Source organism: Chinchilla lanigera, unplaced genomic scaffold (assembly GCF_000276665.1).
Source record: "Chinchilla lanigera isolate Chin_1 unplaced genomic scaffold, ChiLan1.0 scaffold00084, whole genome shotgun sequence".
Lineage (NCBI taxonomy): Eukaryota > Metazoa > Chordata > Mammalia > Rodentia > Chinchillidae > Chinchilla > Chinchilla lanigera.
The window spans coordinates 6281392-6309055 of record NW_004955485.1 but is presented as its reverse complement, the minus strand read 5'-3'; the positions used below and the strand labels follow the sequence as shown (position 1 = coordinate 6309055).

Sequence of the window (27664 nt, the reverse complement as noted above, 5' to 3'; positions counted from 1 at the left end):
CTCCTCTCTTGTGCCCAAACCAAGCATCCTCTTCTTGCTGCTCGGGTGTGTTCTCCCAGCAGCAGCTTTTCCTGAGCTGTCCTTTCTCTGAGCTCTGAGCAGCCACTGAGGCAGGGACTTGCTGCTCACAGTTCAGCCGCATGCCGGTGTCCCAGCAAAGGCCAAAGGCACTGCGGTGGGCATGGGGGAAGTAGAGCCCTTGACTTTTCTCCTCTGTAGGAAAGCCATCTAGCTGAGTCCTTCTGAGAACTTTATATGAAGCCAGAAGTCAAATGGGCAAACACCCAGACAGTCTTGGAGAGAAAGGTGGGAGGAGACTTGAGCATAAGGAAAAGGCTCTAGACATCCGCAGGGAGCCACAGTGCTGGTTAGCAGGTCTCGGGGTGTGTGAAACACGACTTAGGGTTTAAGGCACCATCTTGTTTAGTCCCTGTCTGTGCAGCCTGGAGGAGTTCTTTCTGTGTTCAACCCCAGAGCTCTGGGTTTTCTGTATTTAGTTGATCTGATACCGTCCTCTGCTTATCTGCTGCCGGCCATTGGGGCGACACTGGGTAACAATATGGAATGTTTCTGAAAGGCTTGGGGCTCAAGGACGACTGTCCCATGGGAAACGCCACTGCACAGTGACTGCCCTGGCAGTGACAGGCCTGAGAGCGGGTGGGGCTCCCAGAGTGACAGTCCTCTCTTTCCTCCCTGTCCTGTGTGCACCTGCCCCACAGTTCCAACAAGAAATCCAGCATCGCCAGAATGAGGCTTCGCGGGAGTCTCGGAAGAAGGAGAAACTGGAGAAGGAGCTCAAGCAGATCCAGACGGACATGGACACCAGGCAGACAGAGATCAAGGCGCTGCAGCAGTATGTGCAGAAGAGCAAGGAGGAGCTGCAGCGGCTGGAGCAGCAGCTCAAGGAGCAGAAGGCGAGCCGGGCCGCAGCTGGCTGTGAGGGGCGGGATGATGTCTGGGTGCCCTACCACCTCTGGGAGTTTGAGTTTTCCTAGAAAGCAGCCTGGGCCCTTCACTATGGATGCTGGGGGCAGCCGCCCAGCAGGCACCTGGGTCTCTGAATGGTTCTTCCGAGGTAGTTATACATCCTCCTCTGCACTCCTGGCAACTCTGATAGGTCTGTTATCATCATCATCATCATTATCATCATTATTATTACTAGTATTTTTGTACTGGGAACTAAAGCACACTGAGCTACATCCCCGCAGTTTATGGAGGTTTCAGTACTTAATCAGCTGGCCCCAAGACAGGGTGGCAGGGCAGAGGGCAACACCTCAAGGCAGCAGAAGACAGCAAAAGCTGCAAGAGCAAAAACCAGGGGAGAAGAGCAAGTCTGTTTCCCTCCCTATACTGTAAGCAGGCTACACACCCCCCAGGGCAGGGGCAGGTATAGCACTCACCCCATCTCCATGCCCACCTCTTGCCCAGGTTGAGGATGTTTACGAAGTGAGGACCCTGGCCCCCTGCTGAATCACTTAGTTAAACTTCTAAACTTCTCAAGTTGACACAATGTGTCAGCCATGACAACAATAAACACCTAAAAGTGTGTACGTCACAAGCATGCAGTGTGAACACTCGCCACTTGGCACATCTTGGTCACCTGTACCCAGCTGTAGAAGCAGAACATTCCAGCATCCCAGACACCCCATGTGTCCCCTTTCCATCCTTTCTTCCCAAAAGGCCACCTCTGTTCTGAATCTTAAGCAGACATTAGTTTTGCACAGAAATGAAACCTACAGCAGATGGATTGCTTTGTGTCTAACTTCTTTTGTATTCTGTTGACGCCATGGCCTGCAGTTATAGGTCGGCAATAGCCAATAGGGTAGCCATGAAGCCGTGTGTGGCTCTTTACAGTTACTTATGGTAAGTGAAATCAGAGTCCACTGTGACGTCCTCAGCTGCCCTGGTATCACTTCAAGTGCCCAACAGCTCCATGTGGGGAGCATTTAAGTAGTGAGGCCGTAGAGAGCAGTCGCACCGCCGAAAGTTCTGTGGAGCAGAATTCTGGAGACCATTTACTCTCCCTGCTGCTCAGTGTCGCCCTCTGTGTGCACATCATGTACTCCTGACAGGTTTATTTGTAAGTTTCAAGCTTAGAAAACCACACTCCATCGCTATGCATCTTCAATACGATGCTTCTAACACTCCCCTCATAGAACTGCTTTGCACAAATTTTAGTAATTCTTGCCTGACTCTTTTTCTCTCTTTCTGTCTTTCTTTCTGTTTCTGTCTTTCTTCCTTTCTCTCTTCCTCTTTCTTTGTTTCTTTCTTTGTTTCTTTGTTTCTTTGTTTCTTTCTTTCTTTCTTTCTTTCTTTCCTTCCTTCCTTCCTTCCTTCCTTCCTTCCTTCCTTCCTTCCTTTCTTTCTTAAGTTGCTGGGGCCCTAACCCAGGGCCTTGGACCTGCAAGGCAAGTGCTCTATCACTGAGCTATACCTGGGCCCTCATTTCTTATTTCTTAAGGAAGCAATTAACACAACTGAATTTTTTCTGAAAAGTATTTTCAGAAGTCGTTTCTAAAGACATCATTTGCCAAGATGTACAGTGCTTTCTTACATTAAAAATAGATATTAGAATAGAGCTCTTTGTCATTTGCTTTATTAATTTTATATAAATCCAGAATTCAAGTAGATAATGCATAATATGCAGTCTCCAGGAGAAAAACACTAGACTTCTTTGAACATGAAATTTAAACGTAGGCCTTTGAACCTCAGGCTAAAACCCCACAGTGCTTTGTATAGCAGTATCCAGAACCCATGTAAAACAAAATTTCATCTTGAGCAGGCTGCTTATATTTTGTTTAGTCCCTATCGTTTGCGGGTTGGATGTATTCTTTCCAAGTCTAATTTTTTTTTTTTGGTTTTGTGTTTTTGCATATTTGGGAATTACATTTGAAGAAAGTGCCTATTCTTTAGGAACCAATCTCTTAGCTCATTTGCTATCCTGCCACTTCCCCAAAGGAAAGGATCTCCTAGGATAATAGATATAATCCACTGTTTTTATAACACCGTGTCTGCTCAGAATAGTCGTGATAGCAGAGAGGAAAATCCAGCTGACAGTGAAACCAGGCAGATACAAGTCACTGCACTGCTGTTCCAAAGTTTCGACTGAAGTTGGCTTAGGAGACCTGGCTCTGTGCTTGTGCTGCTGAACTGTTCTGTTCACAAAAGTGGGTTAGTGCTGGATTTGCTTCTGAAGATGTAGCTTCCAACCCCAGTGCTGATAAAACCACTTACATCTCTATCTCATTTGCAATGATTATAGCGATTGTTGCTTGTGCAGAGCCTGCCAAATGGCAAACAGGCATTAAAATATTTATCCACCACCTGTGCGCGAGACTTCCCAAGGCTTTGAAAAGAATTATGCTCACTGTGTTATTCATCAGGAGGCGTCATTTTCCGCAGCCATTTAACATTCATCATATTTGAGTGCGTGAGAGCCTTCGTGGGGGATAAAGAACAATTTCTACAAAGACAGAGAAGTGCGGTTGCTGGTATCTCCCCAGGAGCCTTGTGGAGCCTCCCGCGTGTGTATACAGACACTGTAATCAGATTAAAAAGCATTAACCGGCTCCTTCTCTCCACACCTTTCAGATACTGAATGAGAGAGCTGCAAAGGAACTCGAGCAATTCCAGATGAGAAATTCTAAACTTCAGCAAGAGAATGAGCAGCACAGTTTGGTTTGTGAGCAGCTGTCCCAGGAAAACCAGCAGAAGGCCCTGGAGCTCAAAGTAAACACCGAGTGACCTGTGTGTTCCCTGGCCTTCCCTCCTGATACCTGTGGATGTTGTTTGCATGAACTGTTGTAGCTCCGCCGAGGGCCTCCATAAGGAGGCAGGTGCCAGACTTGCATGATTGCTTTATGCCAGGAAGCAATCTGAAAACTTCATTTCTTATAAAATTGCAAACCTGATTATTGGTCATATGACTATGCAAATGCTTTCCAAAGCAAGCTCAGATATTCAGTTGTGTAATTAGCCTTGCAAGTAACCAGTTGCCCAGAGCTATGGGCTTGAGGAGCAAAGAATTGAGATTGTGTCTTACTCTCTGGAGAAGGCAGGGTGGGACTACTGAGTATTTAGGTTTAGATTGTGGAATCATACTTCTGTCTAATGTATATTTCAAGACAGATTTCCTGTTCTTCTCCCTCCCACCACCGAGGAGTGCTTCCAAGTTAAGCTAGGATAAGCTTTTGTACTCAGATAGATATTACACTTGTGTGCTTTTGTAGTTAACAGAGCAGCTTTATGTTTATTACTTTAATTCTGAAAAATTCATGTTTCCTATTTTTGTTATGTTAGAATATTGGACATAAAAGGAGTGGCCTATCACAAAAACATATAGATTTGAGCAGTAAACCATAGCATATTTGTATTATAGTCTCCCTTGAGACTCTGTTGTAAGCACACACACATGCACATGCGCATACACATACACTTTTATTTGCATATTTTGCATCTTTTTTTTAAAGGCAGGGTCTCATTATGCAGTTCAGGCTGGCCTTGAACTCATTTTGTACCCCAGGCCAGCCTTGAACTCGTAGCGATCCTCCTGCCTCAGTCTCTCAAGTGTTGAGATTATAGGTGTGCACCACCATACCCAGCATACACCTTGCATCTTGTTTTGCACAGATTTCTAGGATTTTTCTGACATCTAACCAAGGGGTCTGGATAATTAACCATTGAGTTAGATCAACCTAGAATGGAAAGGGGCCTTACAGTCAACTATCTTAAACTTTCTAGGATCTGAGGGTCTGAAGCTGAGGGATATTTAAAGCAGCCAGAGCGGGTTGACTTGGAACCAAATAAAACTTTGATAATTTAAAACAAATGAAATGATTACTTAAGTCAGAGTAATATATTGGCCTCTGAGGTGAAAGTGAAGGAAAAATACTTATGTTGTTAGTTTGCTCCTTTGGTAACATGAATGGGACATCTTTCAAGATGGACTATTTCAATCCTCAGATCCTATACCTAATGGGACTGGGTGTCCAGCACCAACCCAAGGATAACTTACACAGCTAGTTTCAGTCTCCTCATTCTCAGGAGCTGAGATAATTCCTAACCGTTATTTGCAGATGAATCCTCAATTGCTTTTCCAACCGTGCCTAGTGGCAAACTTTTTAGAAAGTGAATTTAATTGTAAAAATCTATAAAACTTGAAGTCAATAGACAAATATCTGGAGATTTTCTTTGCTAGGATTATTTTTGGCCTCTTTTACCATTCTGCACCTTTGCTTAGCCTACCTGGGGGTGTGCACCTGTAGACTAAACCGCTTCAAGTAAGGTGGTATAGGTAACTGGGCCACTGTGGACTTAAGGTTCGAAAAGATTGCTGAAATATTTTGTCACACGTTAATAACCTTCTCAGAGTGATCACTTTTTTTGTTTGTTTATGTTGGAACTGGGAATCGAACTCAGCACCTCACGCTTGCCAGGCAGGCACCAAGCTGCTGAGCTCTATCCCCAGCCCAGAGACTGATTTTTGTAAATCCATGAAAACTGCCAACTGAATACAGCATTTGTATGCAAAAGCCACAGCTTTGTAGTATATGCAGCTCCATGTCCTTATTTGATCCTACAATTAGAAAGTAACTTGAAACATCAGATTTTTTTCAGCCTTTTCATCGCTTTTAGTTTATGTGGCCGCATATTTTATTCTGAGAATAGAGCTTTTTCAGTTTCTCTCAAAACTGAACAGTGTGTGTTTGGGTTGAATCCCACAAGGCTGCACTGCAGCAACACCGGGAGACGTGCTTTTTATCGGCCCCGAGTTTTCATCGTCCAGTCTCCGGCCCTTTGTTTACTTAGCTTCTCAGTTCATTCTCTTACGAACCACAGGCCAAAGAGGAGGAGGTCCATCAGATGCGTCTTGACATTGGGAAGCTCAACAAAATTAGAGAACAAATCCACAAGAAATTGCATCAGATCGAAGATCAAAAGGCAGAGGTGGAGCAGCACAAGGAAACCCTAAAGAATCAGATCTTGGGATTAGAGAGAGGTAAACCGTTTTGTCCCTTGTTTTCTTCTAACTTATAAACATCTCATCAGTGACTAATATCACCCGGCCCCCCAAGATTCTGTGTGTGCAAACACACCACGCCAAACGAAGTCAGTATGACAGCATTCACGCTGGTAACCAGCCAGTATGGAGGGGTCATCACTTAAACACCTTAAATGCCGTACCTTAAGTTCTTCCAGAGGTTCTGTTGGCACAGTGTACATCCAGCCCGAAGTATTGCCCAGCACTTGTCAGTGGCGTAAATAACACACAAACTCTTGGGGCTGTCCATAGAAGGTAAGGGAATGTGTTAAAATGAATGTTCTTCATCAGCATGGTCTGGGACAATATTACAGACAGCACCTGGTATAGAAATTGCTTCCTAAATGTCAGGTATTATCTGGATGCACTACTGTTTTCTGAATAAGAATATAACTAAAAATATGGTATACTGGCCACATTTGGTGTGGCAGAAAGAGTTCTGGACTGGGGGGTGGAGACTCTGACGATGGTTCTGACTGCAGGAGGCAAGAAGTCTTGTGTCCCTTGACCTCCTTCTGCAGCTGGTGCGAGTTATACATCAGTGAGTGAGATGAGCACATGCAAAGGCGTCGAAGCATGCCCCACTGTAAATGGGTAAAATCTAAATCTAAGATGATTAGAACTATTTACCACTGAGTCTTCTTTAAGAAGTGCGTATGTTTTTCTTTCTAAGACATTAGGAAATAATCTATTGAAGCGCAGGTGCGCGCAATCTTGACAGTTCCTCTGCTCGTCCACTCAGTGTGTTGAATGCAGACTGCGGGCGTTGACATGGGCAGGACCTGGCCTTCAGGATCCTCACAGTCTAGTGTGAGCTCACAACTGTGCTGGTGAGGTTTCTTTACAAGGATGAAGATGCGCTGCCAGTCCAGGGCGGAAGCCCCTGAGAGTCACTGGTGTGAATGCATGCCGAAAGGCTCAAGAAGCTGGAGTCTGATGTCCAAGGGGGAGGGCAGCAATAAGAGATGTACCCATGCAAGCAGGTCACAGCTTTCTAGTGCAGGCCAACTTCTGCCTTCTCTTTCATCTCTGTTTTTTTGAGACTGGGACTTACTATGTAGATTAGGCTGAATTTGAACTTACTGCGATACTCCTGCCTCAGCTTCCCCAGTGCTGAGATTGCAGAGTGTGCCATCACCCTGCCATTCTTCCTATTTTGTTCCCTCTGGGCTGCAAGCTTATTGGCTGGTACCAACCACAGTCAGGCAGGTCATCTTCTCCCAGTTTGCTGGCCTACATGTCAGTCATCTCTGGACACACCCCACAGGTACCCAAAGCAGGCTCTGCTGATCTCTTAGATGTCTTAATCTGATGAAGTTGACCATGGAGATCACCTGTCACACAACACTGTCTTCATTGACCGACAGGAAGAAAATGGATCCAGCAGAACCTGTAACTGGCTGAGAGACCCTCAGAACACTCCCGTATTCAGATTTCTACAGATTTGCTTGCAATTTTGCTAAGCTTTGAGAACAACAACAAAAAAATTCCTTAAAAATGCATTCAGCATTGAACTCAATTCTTTCACCTTTAAGTGGTGTTTACAGAAGTCATCATGCTATAGATATTTCTGTTGTCATCTCTTCTCAAGGGCCTTTTTACCTTTTATGTAGACACATTTGTGGTACACAGTGGTTCCGTTCAGCTTGGGGTTGATACATACACATAGGGCCTCTTGGTGATTTTTACCCCTTCTGCTGCCCCTGCCCTTCTCCTTCCCTCCTTCCTCTATTTTGATTGAATTTTAGTACAGGATGAGAGATATGGATTAAAATTCATTCTTCTGCAAGTGGATATCCAGTTTTCCCAGGACCACTGGATAAAGAACTATCTTCTCACCAGCATATGTTGTTGGTCACTTTGTAAAAAATTAGATGGCTGATGGTGCTTGGGGTTGTTTCTGCATCCTTTATTCCATTCCATTGCTCAATATGTCTGTTTTTGTGCCAGCACCAGGGTGTTTTTACTACTGTAGCTTTGTAATATAATTTGAAATCTGGGATTGTAATGCCTCCTGTCTTGCTCTTGTTGCTTAGGATTTTATTATTTATTTATTTGGTCTTATTATATTGTCCAGGCTCTCTCTCGAATGCCTGGATTGAAGCGTGACCCTCCCCCTTCTCAACCTCATGAGTGGCTGAGACAACAGGCATGTGCCATAAAGCCGGGTGCACCCGATCAAAGAGTGGCTCTGGTTAGGAGCATGGCTCCTCCCTATGTTATGATTTTTTAGCACAAGAAATGAACCGGAAGACTACCAGAACTAATACAAGTTTTCAGTAGGGTGGAAGATTATCATGCTAACCAAAAAATCAGTTAGAATAGATGATGGAAAAACCTTTATTTACAATAGCAACTAGAGCAGCAGCACTGGAGTGAGCTGTGCATAGTGGTGCCCGGCTGGCTGTGATCCCAGCACTGGGGAGGAGGAGGCACCATTGGCGGTTTTGGTGTGGATTTAAATTGTTACTAATTTTCTAGAGAGACATTTGGCAGTAAGAGGAAACTATCTTTTTTAAAAAAAACCAGGACTTTCTTTTTTGGAGGAACAAATGGACAAGAATGTAACAAAATTATTCCTCTAATAACCAAAATTATTCCTTATACACACAACAATTGGAAGCCATTTACTTTTTATTTTATTGGAGTAATTTAAATGTTAAAATGAGGGATTGGCTAATAAATTATATATTTCCATATAGCAAAACACTGAAGTTATTAAAAATTCTGGTGTAGATGCACACTTATAATATAGAAAGGCACTTATTCTATGATTGTTAATTATAAAAACAAGCAACAAAATAGTATGTATAGCAGTTACTTCTGCTTTGGGGTGTGTGTATCCGTGTGTATATTTGTTTATGCTTACACGCACACATATTTGCACAGAAAAAAGACAGGAGAAATATACCAAAATCCTAAGTGGATTCTGGTTAATTTATTTTTTCTCCTTTTCTTTATGTTTTTCTACCTTTATACTGTATTTCTGTTTACTTGTGCAATTAAAAAAAAAAGATTTAAAAAGATCAAAGGTCTTTGGAGTCAAAGATACCAAACTCCTAATCTTAAGCCTGTCGGTCTCCTGGTCACAGTCTCTCCTCGAGTGGACTGAACTGTCTAAGCCTCAGTTTCTATTTAGTGGGACCTTATAATCCACTTCACTGAGGTATAATGAGGATCATAACTCACTCAGTTAGTAGTGGTTTCATAGCTACACATAAACGTGTAAAACTCTTTTTTATATTACTTTGGCTTTGGCAGATTCTCTCTTGAATTGTCTCTACATTTGTAATTTTTTCCCCTGGCAATTTAGAGGTGGAGACTTCGAAGAAACAAGCAGAACTTGATAAGAAAGCAATGGATGAGCTTCTGAGAGAGAGGGACATACTAAATAAGGTGAGTTTCTTACAGTAACACTGTTAAATAAATGTCTTCTTCTGTGGTGCTATAATATCTGCCTATAATCAGTTGTATGTGAAAAGAAAACTCCGAGGCGTTCAAAAGCAGATTAGAATAAATAACAGCGCTCAGTTTTCTTGTAAGCAGCTGCTTACAGTCTACCATTCACTGGCCTTGAATTGAAGCTACATTATCACCCGGGAGCACAACAGGGCTTTGGAGAATTAGCATATAAACCAGCAGGGGATTTCTGAGTATTTGTGGATTCTGTTTTCACTGCTTGTGTGTTAGTCGGCATCCTAAGCAGTTGATCAAAATTTCTGACTTTAATATCTATTATCTACAGCTTTGGCTAATCCAAAAGTTATAAATGTGAGTACTAATTAAATTTTTACTTTGAAGTGTTAGGTATGGAAATGGCATGCCGGGATTTCCTCCTCCCGTCTTTTCAGCTTGTTATAGGCTGGGTTTTTGTTGTGAGGCCCAGCTCTTCTGGTGTCTGAGTGCTTAGAGGTCTGAGAGGAGGGGGAGCTGGGGCAGTTGAAGACCTTGAGATGCTCCATCCCAGGCAGGACCCTCTCTTCTTGCTTCCCGCCTTCCGAAGGATTCTCTGTACTGATGTCACTTAGACTGACTACTGTCAAGGATTTCAGGCCAACTTCCTTGCTCAGAGATTTCCTCCGGTGAGGAAGGAGCTGCAGGCTGGGTGTGGAAGGCGGAATGGGCTACACTTTCGCTTGACTTGACTGTTCACCGAGACTCTGGAAATGGTAGGAGGTCTTCTGCCCATGCTAGCGTTCCTTTGAAAACAGCTGTAGTCTTCCCCTTCCCCGAATCTTGGAAACTTTTCCTTTATTATATACATTTGCATATTTTAACAATACTATTTGATTTAGACTTTTATATTTATTTTCAATATATTTAATATTTAATTCATTTACATTCACTATATACTGGTGAACAACTAATAGTTTTTTTTTTTTTTCTTTTGCCACAAGAGGACAGGTGGTACAACAGTACTTTACATTTATTTGGTTTGATTAACGTCAATTCCCCCTTTAGGGCAGGATAGACTTTTTAATTTTTAAAAGTTTTCCTGGTCATTGCATTCTTATTTACTAGCATAACACTGGACTCTGCAGTTTTGCAATCAACCTTTATTGATAATAAATTCTTTCCCTACTGATTTGAAATGCTATCTTCACTGAAAGCATGAATAACATATTTTGATAGGCAGCAATACTAACACATTGTGATGCTTTTAGTGTCGTTTGAAGTGACCTTGTCTTTTCTAGAACAAATGCTTATCTAACTGCTGAAAATAAAGCCCTTTTATACATCCTCATCCAAACAGTGTTCCCCGGGCATCTCACCTGCTGATGGCCCAGTCGTTTTCAGAGCAAGCCACGTGTGTGAGTTTGTCAGAGGTTTGAGGAGGAACCACAAGGCACCTCACTGTACCCATGGATACAACTGGGTCCTAGGAAGTGACAGGAGCGTGACCTGGCATCACTGGGGTGAAAGCCCTTTCTCTCCATCACCAGGCTTGCTGTTAGGTTTTGGTCTGTTCCTCCTTCAGTGAAGATTGCTTTTTTTGTCCAGCTGGCAGAAATTTAGTTATCACCAATTGCTCCCAAGTTCACATCTACCAAGTTGTAAAAATCTGAGGGTGAAGGTGTAGTGGCAGAGGGGTAGTGGCAGAAGGCCTACTTAGTATGCACAAGGCCCTGGGTTTGACCCCAGAAATCAGGTGTGTGCGTGTGTACACACACACACACACAGTGGAAGGCCCTATTTCAGAAGTCCCAGGGAGGGCCACATGGTTGTTCACTCGCGGCCAGTGGGTGGGGTCATCCTGTTGAGGGAGGCTAGCAGGCTGGACTGTTTGTTGTTCCTGCCATGTTTCGGATGGCCTTGGGGGACCACCCTGGGGTTCCATGTTGGCACCAGACATCAGCAGTGCAGGTGATGGGTCCCATTCCAGACCCACTGAGTCAGATAGGCCGGATTTGGGATGTGACATCCACTTAAGAAACAAAACAAAACTAGGTTAAAATTTTTAAATGTGGCTATCTCTGTCTATAGATATATCCACATATAGATCACACACTTATCTCTGGCAGCACGGAGCACATTCCCAGTGTGTTGCCATTCTCACCATTATCTGGTTCTCATCACCCCAAAAGGACACTCTCTCCTTCAGTGGTCGCTGCTCATCTCTCTCCCCTCCTACCCAGGGCAACTACTAAATCGCTTCCTGCTTCTGTGGATTTGACAACTCTGGGTATTTATATAAATAGGGTCACATGCTGTGTGACCGTTTGTGCCTGGGTTCTCTCATGAGGAGGATGTTTCCAGGTTACACCGGTGTTGGGGCACTCGTCAGTATCTCATTGTCTTTTCTGTCATTTTCATGCCACTGGGTGGACACACCCACCTTTGTTGACGTGTTCCTCAGCTGGTGGACATTTTAGGCGTTTGTGTGCAGTGCTCTCATGAGCATTCGCCTACAAGGTGTGGCTTTCATTTCTTTCAGGTCTATGCCTAGCAGTGAAATTCCTGGGTCATATGTTGATTCTAGGTATCTGCTTTTTACTAAACTGATTTTGTCTTTGTAGTCAAAGCCCAAGCTCTGTGAAGAGTTTCAGTTGTTCTAACCTCCCAGGGTAGAGGCTAGAGCTGAGGTGAAGGTGAGGAAGAATAGAGGTGGGGTGAGCCAGGTGTGGATTTCAGTCCTGGCTCTGCCACTGCCCTGTTGTAGGAACTTGTAAGACAGCAGCTTAACCCGTCAGTCTCCGTGTCCTACTCCTAGGACAGGAGCAGTGTAGAGCCTACTGACCTTGAGCTCGCTTTGTAGCCCAGGCTAGCCTCGAACTCACAACAATCCTCCTGCCTCAGCCTCCCAAGTGCTGGGATTATAGGCGTGTGCCACCATGCCCAGCCTAAAAATGCATTTAAAATGAAAAAAAAAAAAAAGTGTGCATTTCTGTAATCCCAGTACTGAGGCCACAGTGGAAAGAAAGTGGAATTCAAGGCCAGCCTGGGATAGATAGCAAATTAAAGGCCTCCCTGGACACAGAGCAAGACCTTGTGTCAAAAATAAATGATAAATAAATGAATACAATTTAAAAATAAATAAAATGACTTGTGCAAAATTGACACAATAGACTTAATAATCTGCAGAGAATATAATTTCTATTCATACAAAAGAGAAGGCATGTGATTAATTTATGGTTAAGGTAGGGTGTAAACTTTGAGTAACCCACATTCTCAAACACTGAGATAATGTGATGGCTTCATTGTTCTTGTTTGCAGAATATGCTCAAGGCCATTAACGCGACCCAGAAGCAGGTAGACCTGGTAAAGCTCCATGAACAAACCAAGCGGAATCTGGAGGAAGAAATCCAGAACTACAAGGAGGAGGCCCAGAAGCAGAGGAAGATCATCTTTCAGCTGGAGAAGGAGCGCGACCGGTACATCAACGAAGCCAGTGACTTCACCCAGAAGGTGAGCCTCTCCCTGCAGCTGCCGCAGTACGTTCTTTCCTCTGCACTGCCGCTCACCGTGACCGCTGCAAGGACCGTGGGTTCAGATTGGTTTGCACGCGTTGGTTGCATGTGGACCAAGTACAAGCTGTCCCAGGGCGGATCCTGGGCCACGTTGTGAGATGGACAGGGCTTGTGCTTAGTGCTCTCATTTCTGCTTGCCGTCCACTCTTCTGACGGTGTGTTCCTCTCTTCTCTCCTGCCCCCTGTGCAGCAGTACTAGGGCGGCAGGTGACACCTTCTCTCAACCAAGCTCTTGTGTCCTGGAACTAAGGGTGATGACTAGTGTTAGAAGAGAGACACCTAATTAAATGACCTCAGATTCCATTTTGTCTTGTGTCATTCTTGACCCCTGAAGCTCCATGTATTCGACTGGATCACGGCGTGCTGTCCGCATCAGTGAATTCATGCGGCAGGTGCTGTAGCAGGTGGGGCCTGGGTGGAGGTGGTTCCAGGTTGTGACTGAAGGGCTCATTCCTGTCTCAGGTTCCTCCCTCCTCTCTCTGCTTCTTCGCTGCCATGCCTTATGCAGCAGTTTTCCTCCACCATAGTCCCTGTTTATTGATTCTGCCTTGGAGCCAAGCTCTATGGACTGCACCCTTTGAAGTACAACCAAAATAACCCTCTCCTCCTGTTACAATTTGTGTCTGGATGTGCCCCAAATCCTCATTCAGTTTTAGATGGGACTTTTTCGGAGGTGGCTGAATGTAGTGTGTGACTGATTCATAGTGCAACGCTGGGACTGAGGGTGCTGGGATTAAAGGTGGGTGATTGCTGGATCAGTCTACTGATTGGATTGGCACAGCCTTAATCCCAGCAGACTGGATGCAATATGAGGGACAGAAAGAGGCTTGTCTTCTTCCCTTGCTTGCTTTTGTTGTCTTCTGCCACCATGAGCTGTTTGTCCTCTGTGAAGCCCCCCTCCCACATGCCACCCTGCCCTGGAGCTGGTCGATGATGGACTAAAACCTCTACAAACTGTGAGCTAAGTAAACCTTTCCTCTCTTAACTTTGGCCATTAGGTATTTTGTCTCAGTAATGAGAAAAGTTAACTAAGACACCTCCTTTAAATTAGGGGTATCGGGTATTTTGTCCCAGTGACAAGACAGTGACTAATCCAAAAATAAAAATGAATTAATTGTGCTCGCTTCAGCAGCACATATACTAAAATTGGAATGATACAGAGAAGATTAGCATGGCCCCTGCACAAGGATGACACACAAATTTGTGAAGTGTTCCATATTTATCATCGTATGGTCTCCCTAGTGTAAGAACCTGAAAGAGTAAATACTTTGTTTTTAACTCCATATTGTCTGTACTGTTCTTTTGCTATGTTGTAAAATGTTGTCTGTCTGTAAATGTTTTCCTCCTTTTATTTTTAAAACAGAAAAACCCCAAAAAAACCAAAACAAACAAACAAAAAAATAGTAAATAAAACCCCAAAGGTACAGTAGATATTGTGAAAGGGAAAAAAATTGCTCAAAGGGAAGGAATAACTGGGATAAGGGAAAGGAGAAAAAGAAAGAAAAAAGGGAAAATATATGTATATACTGGGATAATTATGCTGCTGATATCTAATGGTTTATTGAAAGGAATAGTTAATGCTTAAATTTTTTTATCAATTTTGCATGCTTATATCTGATAATCTGAACAACTAATTTGAAGACAACAATATGCAGTATAACAATCACTGGTGAATTCCTACCATCTTGTTTAGTGAAGCTCTGTATTATTTCTAATTTTTAAATTTTTTTTTATTCTTTTTAATGATTTGATTAATCTTGCATTCTTACATTTGGTAATCTGAGCAACTTCGTTGCAGATAACAATATGTAATATAACAACCACTGTTAATTCCTATCATTTTATTTTGAAACACCATATTATTTTTATTGTTTTTGTGTTGTTTTATTTTTGTCTATGTTGTTATTTTGTTATATTTTAAAATTCTTCCTAAAATAAAAAAATGAATGAATTGTGAACCTAAAACCACAGTGCTGGTATGTTGGATGACTAAGTTCTGGATCTCTCCTTATAAAACTCTTGAGGAGGAGGCCCACGGACACAGTGAGAAAGGAGGAGCTTACATGATGCATGAAAGCCAAGCTCCCTGAAGCACTCTTGAGTGGTACAGAGCATAGGTCTAGGGATGGGGCTGGCTATGGGGAGGGAGAGAATTTTTAGCTGTGAGGCTGAGAAGAGAGTTTGGGGAAAAGACTCATTTAATTAGTTGTCTTCTGTTCAGGTAAGCCTCCTTACTTCTTGTCAGTGAAATCTACAGCAAATTCTAGAGTTTATCTGAATGCTTTTACATGTTTAAGGTTCGTTTTAGTTTTTGCAGTGAAATTTCATAGCAGATGACAAGAAGACCACCCACATTTGAATTGCATTCATAAAGAAAGTGGGGAATAAACTTTAGTAGCATGAAATCAGTTTCTTCCTACCTAGACTAAGCAGCTGCAGAGCAGGTATTTATAGAAGCAGATGGAGGGACGCTGGTGTCTATGCTCCTCCTAGCCCTGGCAGGACAAGTGTCCCTATGTGATCATCCCGAGTGTGAGCACTAGAGTGACCTGCTTCTGACTTAATCATCTTTGGAGCCCGTGGAATTATTTACTGACTTCAACACTTGTTCACATACTTGTGTTCTGGAGCTGGGACTAGCGCCTTAGCCCCCTCACTGGTCAGCTTGCCCTGCAGCAAGTGACTCTGGAGTTCCCATGGCTGACAGCAGCAGAGATCCGTATCTTTTGTTTGTTCACCTAACGGCCACAAGTGTCAGCTGCAGCCCTGCTGCAGGTTCTCTAGGCTCCAGAATGACTCTTGGGATATCCTGGCCCACTGACCAAGGGAAGTCAGTGACATAGCGGAGCACTGTGACCCTCTTTGAGCTTCAGCTGACAAAGAGGAGGGCCCAGGGCCTGCCCACTCCTATTCCACTGTCTATAGCAAAGCCCATGCCTATGCCTGATAGCTGGAGCAGGAACAGGTGCTCCTGGGGGCAGGCCTTGGGGGCGACAGTGCGTTGGTACTTGAACACGTGACCCCATCTATTGCAGCATTATTATTATTGCAGCATTATCATTACTCTGCCTTATAAAGCTGTGTCACCCCTCAGGTCCTCAGGGAAGTGCTTTCTCACACTCTTCTTAGCATCATAGCATATGAAGAAAATTGCATGCTGTGGCACAGGGGAATAAGGATTAAGGCGGGTCAGAGCTAGGAGGACTAACCCAGGGGTGCCAGTTCAAGGTCAGCTTGGACTATGTACGGTATGGAGATCTTGTCTCAAAAAACAAAATGAAAAAGCACAGGAATTGGAAAGGGCCCGAGTGCTGAGCAGGAGGTGGAGGAGGACAAGGACAGATGACATCAGCCTCGGGCAGCCCGTGGGCTCTCCTAGAAGAGCAGGCCAGTGGGAGGTTCCAGAGGCAGGAAGGCTGCAAGGGTTGCTGAGCACGTGGATATCTAGCATTTGATTTTAAGTTCTCCCCTGAGCTCTGTACCCAAAACCCTCAGTGGTGCGTGCAGCAGCCCTGCAGCTGGGATTGCACTTTGTGTGAGCAGGCGCAGGGAAATGGGGTTGTGAGACAGCACTTCCTAGAGGAAAGAGTGTGTTCAAGAGCCAAGATGCCGACGGAGGGTTCAGGATGCTATGGAAACCGGAAAGTGAAGCCATCATAAGTAGGAGAAATGTAATTCCTTCAAGAATTCCTGGAAATACTAGGAGGAATATTGGGCTTCCTGGCATGCAGAGTGGGGGTTCTAGACTTGTGAAGGACCAGTTGGGTGTAGGATGTGACTTAGGTAATAAATCCAAGATGACATCACCTCTAGGAAAAGGCAAAGATGAAATAAAGAGGAAGAAATGGATAAACTGAGGAGCAATTTTATAGACATTAAAGCCAACAGAACTGAAACAAAAGGAAAGTCATGACAGACTTTAAATCCACACTGAAGTTAGGAAAGGTTGGAGCTGATGTTGAGGCCATGGACTCAGTGAAGTGGATGCAAACAGGAGTTCTCCTAGAACACAGGAGGAAAATTGAAGATCATAATTGTCCAAGAGAGGAAGTAAGGATGACAAAAAAGAGAGACGGATCTACAGAGAGCTGGTTTCCAAAGGCGGGACTGAGTCCCAAATCAAACGTGTAGTGAGAGAATATTTTCTGGAGGTGAGGGACTGTATGTGGCAAATGGCTGTGTTCTGGGCAAGGAGAGTAAGGGAGACTGGGTGTAAAACTCCCCGGACGAAGTTCCTTTGTGTGTGTTTTATCTACAGTGATGAAGAAAAATGCTCCATAAGAATTTTGGCAGGAAAAAAAAAGCAGAAGTCTAGCAACTTCTTATTTTGAAATAGGAGAAAAAAAATGGAAGAAAGTATGATAACACATTAATAATGGTTACATCTGGTTGGTAGGGATACATATTGTTCTATTATCCTTTTGTTATCCTATTGTGGTTTTCTTTGGTGTTTTTGAAATTTTCTAAAATGTATATGTACATTTGATATTAAAAAAGCAACATTAATAACACCTTGGCCTTGGTTCAAGGGCCAATTAAATTCCACTTTTCCCGAAGATCTCTGTTAAAGGCGATCTCTATTCTCTGAACCTGGTTCCTCCTGGAAGCCGAGGAGCTCTGTCTTAACTCTCTGCCGTTTGTGTGTCTGCCTCAACTTACTTACTGACACACCGGGGATAAGTCTTATTCAGTTTTAAGCTCCTCGCTTCCAATTAGGTGCTCAGATATTTTTGAAAGGATAGAAAACATGCACTATTGGACATCTGAATTAACTAGTGAAAGACTCACTTTCTGTGTCTGTATTAAATTCTTCAACAATGTATTTATAATACCTCAGCATTATAGCTCTGCCCTTCCTTCAAACCCATGTAATTCACGGATCTGGATTGTCTTCAGCATTTCTAGCTGCTAGTGACTGCCGGACATGATCTGCTCTTTCTGGGCTGCCCAAACGGGGTGAACATTTGCCTTCTGGTTCTTTCTGGTTTATAGAAGGAAAGGTGCGTGTAAATTGCTGAAAGACCTATGTTGGATTTTACTAACCTGGCCTTTGCCAATGGCAAAGAAGGTCCTCCTTTGAGCAGGATGTGGCGGGGTGAGCATCCCCAGCCTTTTCTGATACATTTGTCTCAGTCAGTATTTGCTAGAAGGGTGCTGCATCACAAACAAACACGGAACATGTCCTGTGCACACACGCACAGAAGCACTGAGTTCTCGCTCTCAGCTCCGCAGTTGAGGGAGCTTCAGCGGATGCAGGCAGGGCTTGCTGGGTTGGGTTTCCGGGCTGCAGGCGGGCCCAGTTCTAAACCTCCCTCCAGGGCTGGTGTTTGTTCCTCTTATGGAGGCAGTAGGGACGTCCGGATGCGCCCACCAACACAAGCATGTTTTAAGTCCTCCACTTGCCCAGTGCCCTGACCTGTGCCCACACAGCCAACTCTACTCTCAGCAGCATGAGGAAATAAACTCCTCCCGCGAGGTTAGGGGACAAGGGGAGGGACTGAGCATTTGTTGAACCATATGATAACTCACGTTAGTGTTTTAGCATTTTTTAAATCCTTTGCTGCCGTCCAAATGTCACCATTCCACAACACGGGGGTGTGAGGATCTTAAGTTGTGGCCCATCACGTTTATTCTGCTCCAAACTTGCACCGGTCCTAGGTGGCGCTGTTTCTACTTCATGGCTGAATCCCTGGAGCATTTTTGCACTTCACGCATTTGCTTCGTTTTAGGCCTACTTCTTTTTAATGCTAATCATTAAACTCCTGGCAATCACCCCCCGGACATTTTACATGTCAAAAAATATGCTTTTGCAATGAAATCCCTAATCATAGATTGCTTAGCTTTTTACACAAGTTCCAAGAAATGAATAATAATGTGCTTTCAAGGGCTGTGAAACAAGCAAGGAGAGCAAAGGTTGATTAAAGAAACACTGTCCACTAGCTAGTTACCATCATGATGCACTAAAGATCCTGTTTCTTTGATGTTAATTTGAATTTTATATAAAGTATCTTTTAATGGGTAGGGCACTGGAGGAGCATACTAATCTGTTAGCATTTATTATATGATGAAATTACTATATGCCAGATACCACAGTTGTGTGAGGGCACAAATGCGTGTTCTTTCACTTCAATCAAAGCATAGAGAAGCCTGTCTGGATGTGGGATAGGAAATAAGATAAGAAAGCAAGAAAAATGGGAGGGAAAGAGTTTGCATGCTTGAGCATATAGGTATTTTCTGCTTTTTAAAGTGAGATTTTTCTATTTAATTATGAAGGTAAAGGCATTATCAGCATTCAAATCATTGACTCGGGGTCAGAAAAACTTACTTGAGATGTTTCTTGTGCTGCTATTTTGTCAAATGTAAGTTAAAGGGTTCCAAATTCGTTATCCAGCCTTGGCCTATGGGATGTTTTGGCTGGGCTGCCTTTCCTAGCATGTGTTATTGATTTCTATCTCACTCTTATTTCCACTGACAGGTTGTTTTCACAGAACAAGAAGAGGTAGGGGTAGGTTGTAAACCGGTCCTGTATTTCTATCCTGCATCATGAGCATTTTCTGGGTCCCTCTGGAAAAGACCCACAAATACTAGGGGATCTCTGGCTATACGTGCAGGTGACTTACCTCATGTGTTGAGATATCTCGTGGGGTGTCTGAAGGTGCAATCAATTAACTAAGCCCCAGAGCTGGGGCTGGAATGCCACTTTCTCTGATACACCACTTATAACAGGGCACAGCTTACTGAGGAGATGGTGGGCTGTTACCTAACTCCACACATTTTATAACTTTTCAGGATTTGAACTTCTACATGTCACTGGCCAAAGTGATTGCTATCAAAATAAACTGAGTCCCAGCACTGGAACATAAATCACTTTGTAAATTGTCTTTTTCTTTAGTTTCAACTTTTGCTATTTGTTCCACTGTTACTTAAATTCCTCTGGTTGTCTTGGTATCATGATAGGTCCTGATTATTCTCAGCTTCAGAAATTCAGAAGCAAGTTTGTGACTTTGTGCACTGTAGTGTGAAGAAAGATGACCCATGCTCGCCGGATGCTCAAAAAACAAATCTCCTTGCCTACATCCTTTCTCTGGAGCGTTATTCTGTGTGTTGCAGAGAATTATCCTTGTCATAACATCTCTCAACGTGATAGAACGAGCGATTGTTCCCTTTCTCCTATGTGCTTCATGATATTCTGTAGCTGATGATGCTGTTCAAAGTATTTTCAATCTATTCATTTCAATCTATTCATTACCCCAAAGAGAGTAATGTCTTATCTATAAAAAGACAAACTATTAGGCTACAGTAGTGTTCCTCCTTAAAAAAACCAAACAAATAAGAGATCCAGTAATGGGTGCCTTGTTTCAGCTCATGTTTATTCTTAACATACATTTTAATTACCAATGCTGAGATCTTAAAAGGCTGCCTCCTCCTTGTTGTTAAGGATCCTGAGGATGTGGATTAAAGAAATAGGGGAAGGAGGAGGCATTTTTTAAAAATTCCAGACTCATCCACACATCTCCCTAGACCTCCTTGTCTTTGATTTTTTAATCTTTCTCTTTCCAGGGCCCAAACAACTATCCTAGTCATTTACCACTGGGTCCATATAGAGATATATACTTTTATCTTGGATCATTTTCTTTCCACATTAACTGGATGATAGAAAGTAATAATAATAAAACAACAAGGACAGCCTATAAAACACTTTGTATAAATCTAATTGCATCCATTTAAAATTTGGATGAAGTAGGTAACTCTCTTGGAGATATGTTCATCTGAAAAAGTCGAGAGAGGATTTGCTTACCATTGACCAGAACCTAGTGACTTTAGAATTAAGTTCCTTCAAATTGGAAGAATCAGATAATTCTCATGTTATACAATTATATAATGTGTAGTTGTATAATTTTTTTGCACGTGTGAATTTAGAAAAACTATTGCTTACGCATTTTGTATAATTTGGGGGTAATCCTGATGGGCATTGCTTTGCTGGTGTAACGCATTGCTTCTATGGTGGAATGACTGTGGTGGATTGACAAGTGGTGGGCAACTTGTAACCCCCAGCTGAACTGAACCAGCGTGGTGCTGGGTGTGGGAGGCCCACCTGAGATTGTTGCTGGCAGCATAAGAGGCAGAACTGGAGAAGGAGAAGTGGAGAGGCTGCCGGGAGCTGGTAGAAGCTGTAAGGAGCTGTTGGTTCTCTTGGAGGAGCTTGTCATGCTGGCTTCCCTGATGAACTTCGCTGACCTCATTGTCTGAGGAGCTCGGGACCTTGTCGGTACTGAGAATGGCTTTGGTCCACTTTGAGGGAGCTTTAGTCCTCACTTTGAGCATTGCTCCCTCGACCCAGAGGGGAAGATGGTGCACTGCTCAGTCTCCTGGAGAAGGTTGTTGCACTGGTTTTCCTGATGGGAGCTTGGCTGGCCTCCTTATCAGAGGAGCTTGGGACCTTGTTGTCGCTGAGGATGGCTGTGGTACTTTCTAGAAGAGCTCTGGTTCTTAATTTTGAGTGTTGCTTTCACCTCCAGTGCAGATTCCTCAGCCTGCTAGCACAGATCCTTCATCCTGCTGGCACAGACTTCCTAGCTTCTACTGCCAACTTTGGGCCTTCCCAGCGCAGATCTGTGAAACAGGCCAGCATGAGACATTGTGGTGGGCTCTAGACCTCCAGATAGACTCGTGGGGGGCATTGTTATGAGCTCTAGGTCTTCATCTGGACTCATGCAGGACATTATTGTGGGATCCAGGCCCTGGCTAGATTCTTTGCTCTTTAGTGTGTGGACAGATTTCCTGCACTCTCTTTTGTATATGATTCTTTGGGTGACTATTATAGATAATCTTATAAAATATATGTCCTGTGTTATATTGTTCCCCTTGCAAAACCCCAAACTATGACAATGACACATAAAGATTCCAGACCTGGGAGAGGTTGTGGGGTCTGGGGTGAGTCTTTGGTTGAGAGGTCAGATTCTAATATTAACTGCTCTAGTAAGAGGCGAAGCTTCATCCTCAGAACCTATCCATGAGCCTATGGTTTTTGATTCTCCAGTAGCACCCTGTGCTATCTCAGTAACTGGCTGCATCTACTCGCTGATTATCCCTTCTGTGCAGAGGTCACTCTGTAGAGATAAGGTTGAGCACAGGGACTCTGTCTTATTCTTCTTTGTAACAATCACACTTTTACCATGCCTGCCACCGACAGATCCTCAGTACATGTTTATTGAGTTTTTGGTGGGGAGGGTGACAGGGCCTTGCTATGTAGTTCAGGCTGGCCTGGACTCACTATGTAGCCTAGGTTGACCTTGAGCTTGCAATGAGCCTCCCTTGTACTGAGTGTTGGGATGACAGGCGTGTGCCACCATTCCTGGCCAGTACATGTTCACTGAATGAATGAATAAATGGATGACTGAATGAGTGAACAGAAAGGCACTTCTCTTTATGAAACTAGTAGAAACTTGGATATTAAAATAGAACTAAAAAGAAAGCCACAGGCCTATGTCACGTAAGCATATGTATGCAGAATCCTAAAGAAATGTCATCAGACGAAATTCTACAGAACATTAAAAGCATCATCCGGGATGACCAAAGCGGGTTTATTCTGAACCAACAAGCGCAGTTTTCTATTATGAGAACTGTTGCTGGTGTGGAAATGTAAAGTATTACAGCCATTTTGGAGCGCAATCTAGCAATATCCATTGAAGTTAAAATACGTATGTCTTTTGAGCCAGGTATTCTGCTCCTGGGAATCCGTCCCATGGAAGCAAAAGCACCAGTGCCAGAGAACGCACGGAGGAAATGTGTACCGCAGCATGCTTCAGAGCCAGAAAGGGTGCACACAGCTCCTGCTCAGGGAGAGGCATAGTTGAGTACGTGATGGTACATTCGGCTTGTGCGCTGTTACACAGCCTGGAGAGAGAACAAATGAAAACTGTTTCAGATGATTACCACAAGGCATTATTGAGTGATGAGAGGCAAAGTGCATAAAAGTATGTGTAACGAGACCCCCTTTGCCTGAAAAATAAAAACAAAATCTAAAAAGCAAAGCAAAACAAAAAACAAAGGAAAGCTAATTCCTGTAGTTGTATACTTACTGTGCGAATAACTTTGTAAATATTACTTTTTTTGGCCTCTGTTTCCTTTCCTGTAAAATTGGGGTGATAATACACATCTCCTAGGAATTTGGGGAGATTAAATGAGTTAGCACAGGTAAAGTGCCAGATACATAGGAAGTGCATGCTGAGTGTAAGCTATTATTATTATGTTTATAGACTCAGATAACATATGCAAAATGAAAGAAAAATATGGAAGGGGACATACTGGATTGTTAAAATTTACCAGATTATAGTATATGTAGTTGGGTCGATGAAGGTTAAAGGGAAAAGCAAAACCCAAGTAATGAAGAAAAGAAATGTGCCTGCCACATATATGAATATATTTTAAATTAGGGCATGTGGTTCTAAGTATAAAGAAATTAAAATATTTTTAAAGGAAAAAATGTATTACTAAGTGTATCAAGCCAATGGATCCAATAAGAAAAGTAGTATAAAATAATATATATTGAAAGTGATGTAATCCCATCCTTCTTTAAATATCTGTAACAAAACTCTGAAAGATGCACATATGAAGAGATAAAGGACAGATGTTTTAAACAGCAGTCATTATGGTCTCCAATTCACAACATTAGAACAGGGCTTCTCAGACTTGCTTTTAGTATTTATTATTCTTTAAAAGAGTTTTGATGGTGCTGAGGATCAAGCCTGTGGCCTCACCCATGGAAGTGAAGTGCTCTACCACTGAGCTGCACCCCGAGTCCTCAAAGTGTATTTCCTGGGGTGCTAATTCAACTGTGCTTCCCACAGAGTTCGTAGAGGGGACCTGTGGCTCAGAAGTAGCTCACACTTGAATCACAGTGAACACCAGCAGAGCAAAATCTAAGGTCTTATTCCAAACTGCTAGGTTCTCGGCCAAATGTCACTGCTGTGAGGAACCTTCAGAGTCAACCCCACCTTCCACATATGTCCCTACCCTCCTATTCCTTTCCACCTTGCTCTGTTACCTTCCATTGTAAGCTTTTGTCAAAAGATATCTACTAAAATGCCGTGAAATCTTAAGCATTTTCTCCTTACATGTTATGGCTGTTGTTTATACCATAGTTTTATTGCTTTGTTTTACTGACTAAAGCTTTTCTTAAGAAAGTTTTAAAAGGACATTTGTCCTGAAAAATCAATTTCTGTGGAGATGGCAGCTAAGAGTCATGGCTGCATAATTCCTATGCGTGAATTGCTTGTTGATAAGAACTGACTCACACTGTTAGTTCAGGCCCTGGTTTTTCATCCTTGCAAAAAAGGAGGTGATCAAGTTGGCCTTTTCTCCTTCCCAGAGGAATTGTGACCAGAAACTGTTTAAATTTTAAAAATTTCTTACAATAAAAGACATATTGCCATTGATCTCTCTCAAAATCCTCCCCCTTACTTCAAATATACTTATCCCATCGTTCTTCTACGTTCTAAAGTATTTTTGGAAGTCCTCTTTTGTGAGTGTCTGTACAAGGTGCTGAAGATAAAATAGGTAAAACTCTTGAAGATATAGGCATAGACAAAGACTTTCTGAACAGAATCTCAGTGGCACAAGGAATAATGCTGAGGGTCAATAAAAAGCTTCAGCACAGCAAAAGAAACAAACAACAGAGAGAAGAGACAACATACAGAATGGGAAAAAATATTTGCCAGCTGTTCCTTGGATGGAAGACTAACATCTAGAATATACACTGAACTCCAGAAAATTAGAACCCCCCAAAATGAACAAGATCCAGTAAAAAAAATGGGCAACTGAAATGAATAGACGCTTCTCAGAAGAAGTACAAATGACCAGTAAATATATGAAAAAATGTTCAACATTGCTGGCCATTAGAGAAATGCAAGTTAAGACAACATTGATATGCAGGCACATGCCTATAATCCCAGCCCTTGGGAGGCTGAGGCAGGAGAATTGCTGTGAGTCTGAGGCCAGACTGGGCTATATAGTGAGTTCAAGATCAGCCTAGACTACAAGTGAGACCTGGCTCAACAAAACAAAATGAAACAAAAACAACATTGACACATCATCTTACTCCAGAAAGGATGGCTATCATCAAGAAATCAAATAATAACAAATCCTGGCCAGGACGTGGGAGAAAAGGAACCCTTCTACTTTGTTGCTGGGAATAGATAAACTAGCACAACCACTATTGGAATCGGTATGGATATTCTCAATAAACTAAAAATAGAAATTCCATTTGACCCAGGTATTTTCCTTTTAAGGATCTCCCCAAAAGGGTTAAAACCATATTGTTACAGGTTTACATTCATACCCATGTTTATAGCAGCACAATTTATAACAGCTAAATCTTGGAAACATCCTATATGTCCATGAACAGATGAGCAGATAAACAAAATGTGGTATTTATACACAAGGAAGCGCTATTCTCACATAAAGAAGGATAAACTTGGGGCATTTGTAGCTAAATGGGTGTGTCTTAAGACCATAATGTTAAGTGAAATAAATCAGACACATAAGTTTAAATATTACATGGTTTCTTTTACATGAGAAACCTAAAAATATAAATAGCAACATAAAAGCAGGGAGGGCTGGGAGGGGTAGGGTACAAAAATAAACATTAAGATGTGTTATGTTCACGTACCAACTCCCCACAATAAATGTAATCTTTATGTACTGCCAACATGTACTAATGGAAAATTGAAAAAATAAAAAGTAGACTTCCCAAAGTGGGTAAGTATTCACCACATTTTTGATCACACCAGAGATTGCATTTTTCTGAGTTCTTTGCCCTCCCCTGACAGTTTGACACGAGCGAGACAGAGTCACGGTGGATACTATCCAAGGTCACTTTTCTTCCACAGGCCGTTTTTCTTTCTCATGGTCAACTTGATAAAGCAGCCAGTGTCTAAACAGCCAGTTTACCTTTCTTAGTGCTTAGTGCTTTGTGTTAAGATCCATTTAAGCCTATGGTTTTTTTTGGAGGGGGAGGAGTGGTCAGGAGAGGTTTCCAGAGCTGAAAGAATCTCTTTTTCTTCTTTCCTCTTTCTCATGATCACAAAATAACCACGGTCAGCCTTTATAATTGAGCAGAACTGTGGCATAGATAAAATACGTGCTCGCCCCTTATCGGCCCAGCTGAATTTCTGTGTCATACTTTGGTGATTACAGTCACAGGGAGATGGTCTGACTGCTGGCATCTCCAGCAGCCGCCCTCGGATGAAACCTCCATTTGTCCTGAGGCTGTAAGTGCGGGTGTCCCGGCTGTTCAACCATATCCAAATTCTTCTTTCTCCTCCAGCTCCTTGTGAACATGGAAGATATAAAAGTTCGTGAAATGCAGATTTTTCACTACAAGAAAAAGATTGCTGAATCGGAGACTAAATTAAAACATCAACAGAACCTGTATGAAGCTGTAAGGTCTGACAGGAACCTGTGTAGCAAAAATCTGGTTGAGGCGCAGGTAAACAAGACGTTTGTCTTTACACCGTGGTTTCCCTCCACCCTGGATGTAAAGCAGTTTCTGTTGTCCTAACGGCGGGGTTTAGGATAGATCAAGAAAGAAAGCCTGTGAAATTCACCCGAGAAAGATCAGTGTACCTAGGACTGTCAGGTTATTGGAAATGGAAATGACCCAGGGTAACAGCATATGGAGAGCATGATCCTATTTTTAATTATTCTGTAGAATTGGCTTTCTCCTCTTTGTAGGTTTTAAAACTGCTCCTGGCTGGCAAGACTCAGAGGGCAACAGTACTGTGACTGCAGAACTTTGCTTTGAAATCTTTAAGTTATATTTGTGTGCTTTCAGTCCCTTTAGTTCAATGAGGAATGCAGTGTGTGTGAGATAGGCATTATGTATAGTTTGTGTGAGTCTCACGAGACTATTTTGTTATTGCTACAAATCCTTTGAGGTTGATGGGCACAGGAAAAGAAAAGGAACAGCCCGTCATAATTGATCAGGCGTCCGTTGTTTTTAGAAAGCTTCCCTTAAAGCCTCTTGAGACTGTACTGAACTTCCACAGGGAGAGCGATGCTTACTGAATTCACTTTCCGATGTTCCCCTTTCATTCTGTTAGGACGAGATTACAGAAATGAAGAGAAAGTTAAAGATTATGACCCATCAAGTAGATCAGCTGAAAGAAGAGATCTCTGCCAAAGAGTCTGCACTGGTGAAGCTGAATTTGGAGCAGCAGCGAATAGAAAAGGAAAAGGAAACCCTGAAGGTAGAGACCTTAGTCTAGAGGCACCCCTCTCCCCGGAGGCAGTGCGGGGTGGGAGCGGTGGAGGCTGCCTGTGGCCTGCATTGCTGATTTCCCTAACCCACCCCCAGGAGTTGCAGGAGGGAGGCTCTGCCCTCCTTGTTCTGGTTCCTTACAGGCCTCGCTGCTAGAGGGATGGGGAGGGGGCGGTGCCAGTGTGCAGCGCTGACCTCATTTAGGAGGGCCACCGTGCATCCGTGGATGCGAACCGAGCAGGCTGGCAGAACCCAAGTCTTTGAGCTTGCACAGTCACTACTGTCCCCTCCCATTCACAAGTCCAGCCCCTGCTCACATCCAAGTGCCCCAAACTGCTCCTTCCTGGGCCATTGACAGGTGAGGCTTTATCTCTCTCCTCCTAATCATTGTTCCTT

At 43.1% G+C, this 27664-nt stretch overlaps 1 protein-coding gene across 2 annotated transcripts in view; it reads left to right on the top strand.

Annotated features, from left to right (window-relative positions):
• The window catches only part of Cfap58 (cilia and flagella associated protein 58), a 110956-nt gene that overhangs the window by 10312 nt on the left and 72980 nt on the right, over positions 1–27664 (top strand). For both annotated transcript variants that reach the window (XM_005403772.2, XM_013504126.1), the window contains exons 5-11: positions 720–914; positions 3592–3729; positions 5839–5998; positions 9354–9436; positions 12755–12946; positions 26336–26497; positions 27111–27257. In XM_005403772.2, the coding sequence (XP_005403829.1) occupies positions 720–914; positions 3592–3729; positions 5839–5998; positions 9354–9436; positions 12755–12946; positions 26336–26497; positions 27111–27257 (1077 nt within the window). The remainder of the gene's footprint in view (positions 1–719; positions 915–3591; positions 3730–5838; positions 5999–9353; positions 9437–12754; positions 12947–26335; positions 26498–27110; positions 27258–27664) is intronic.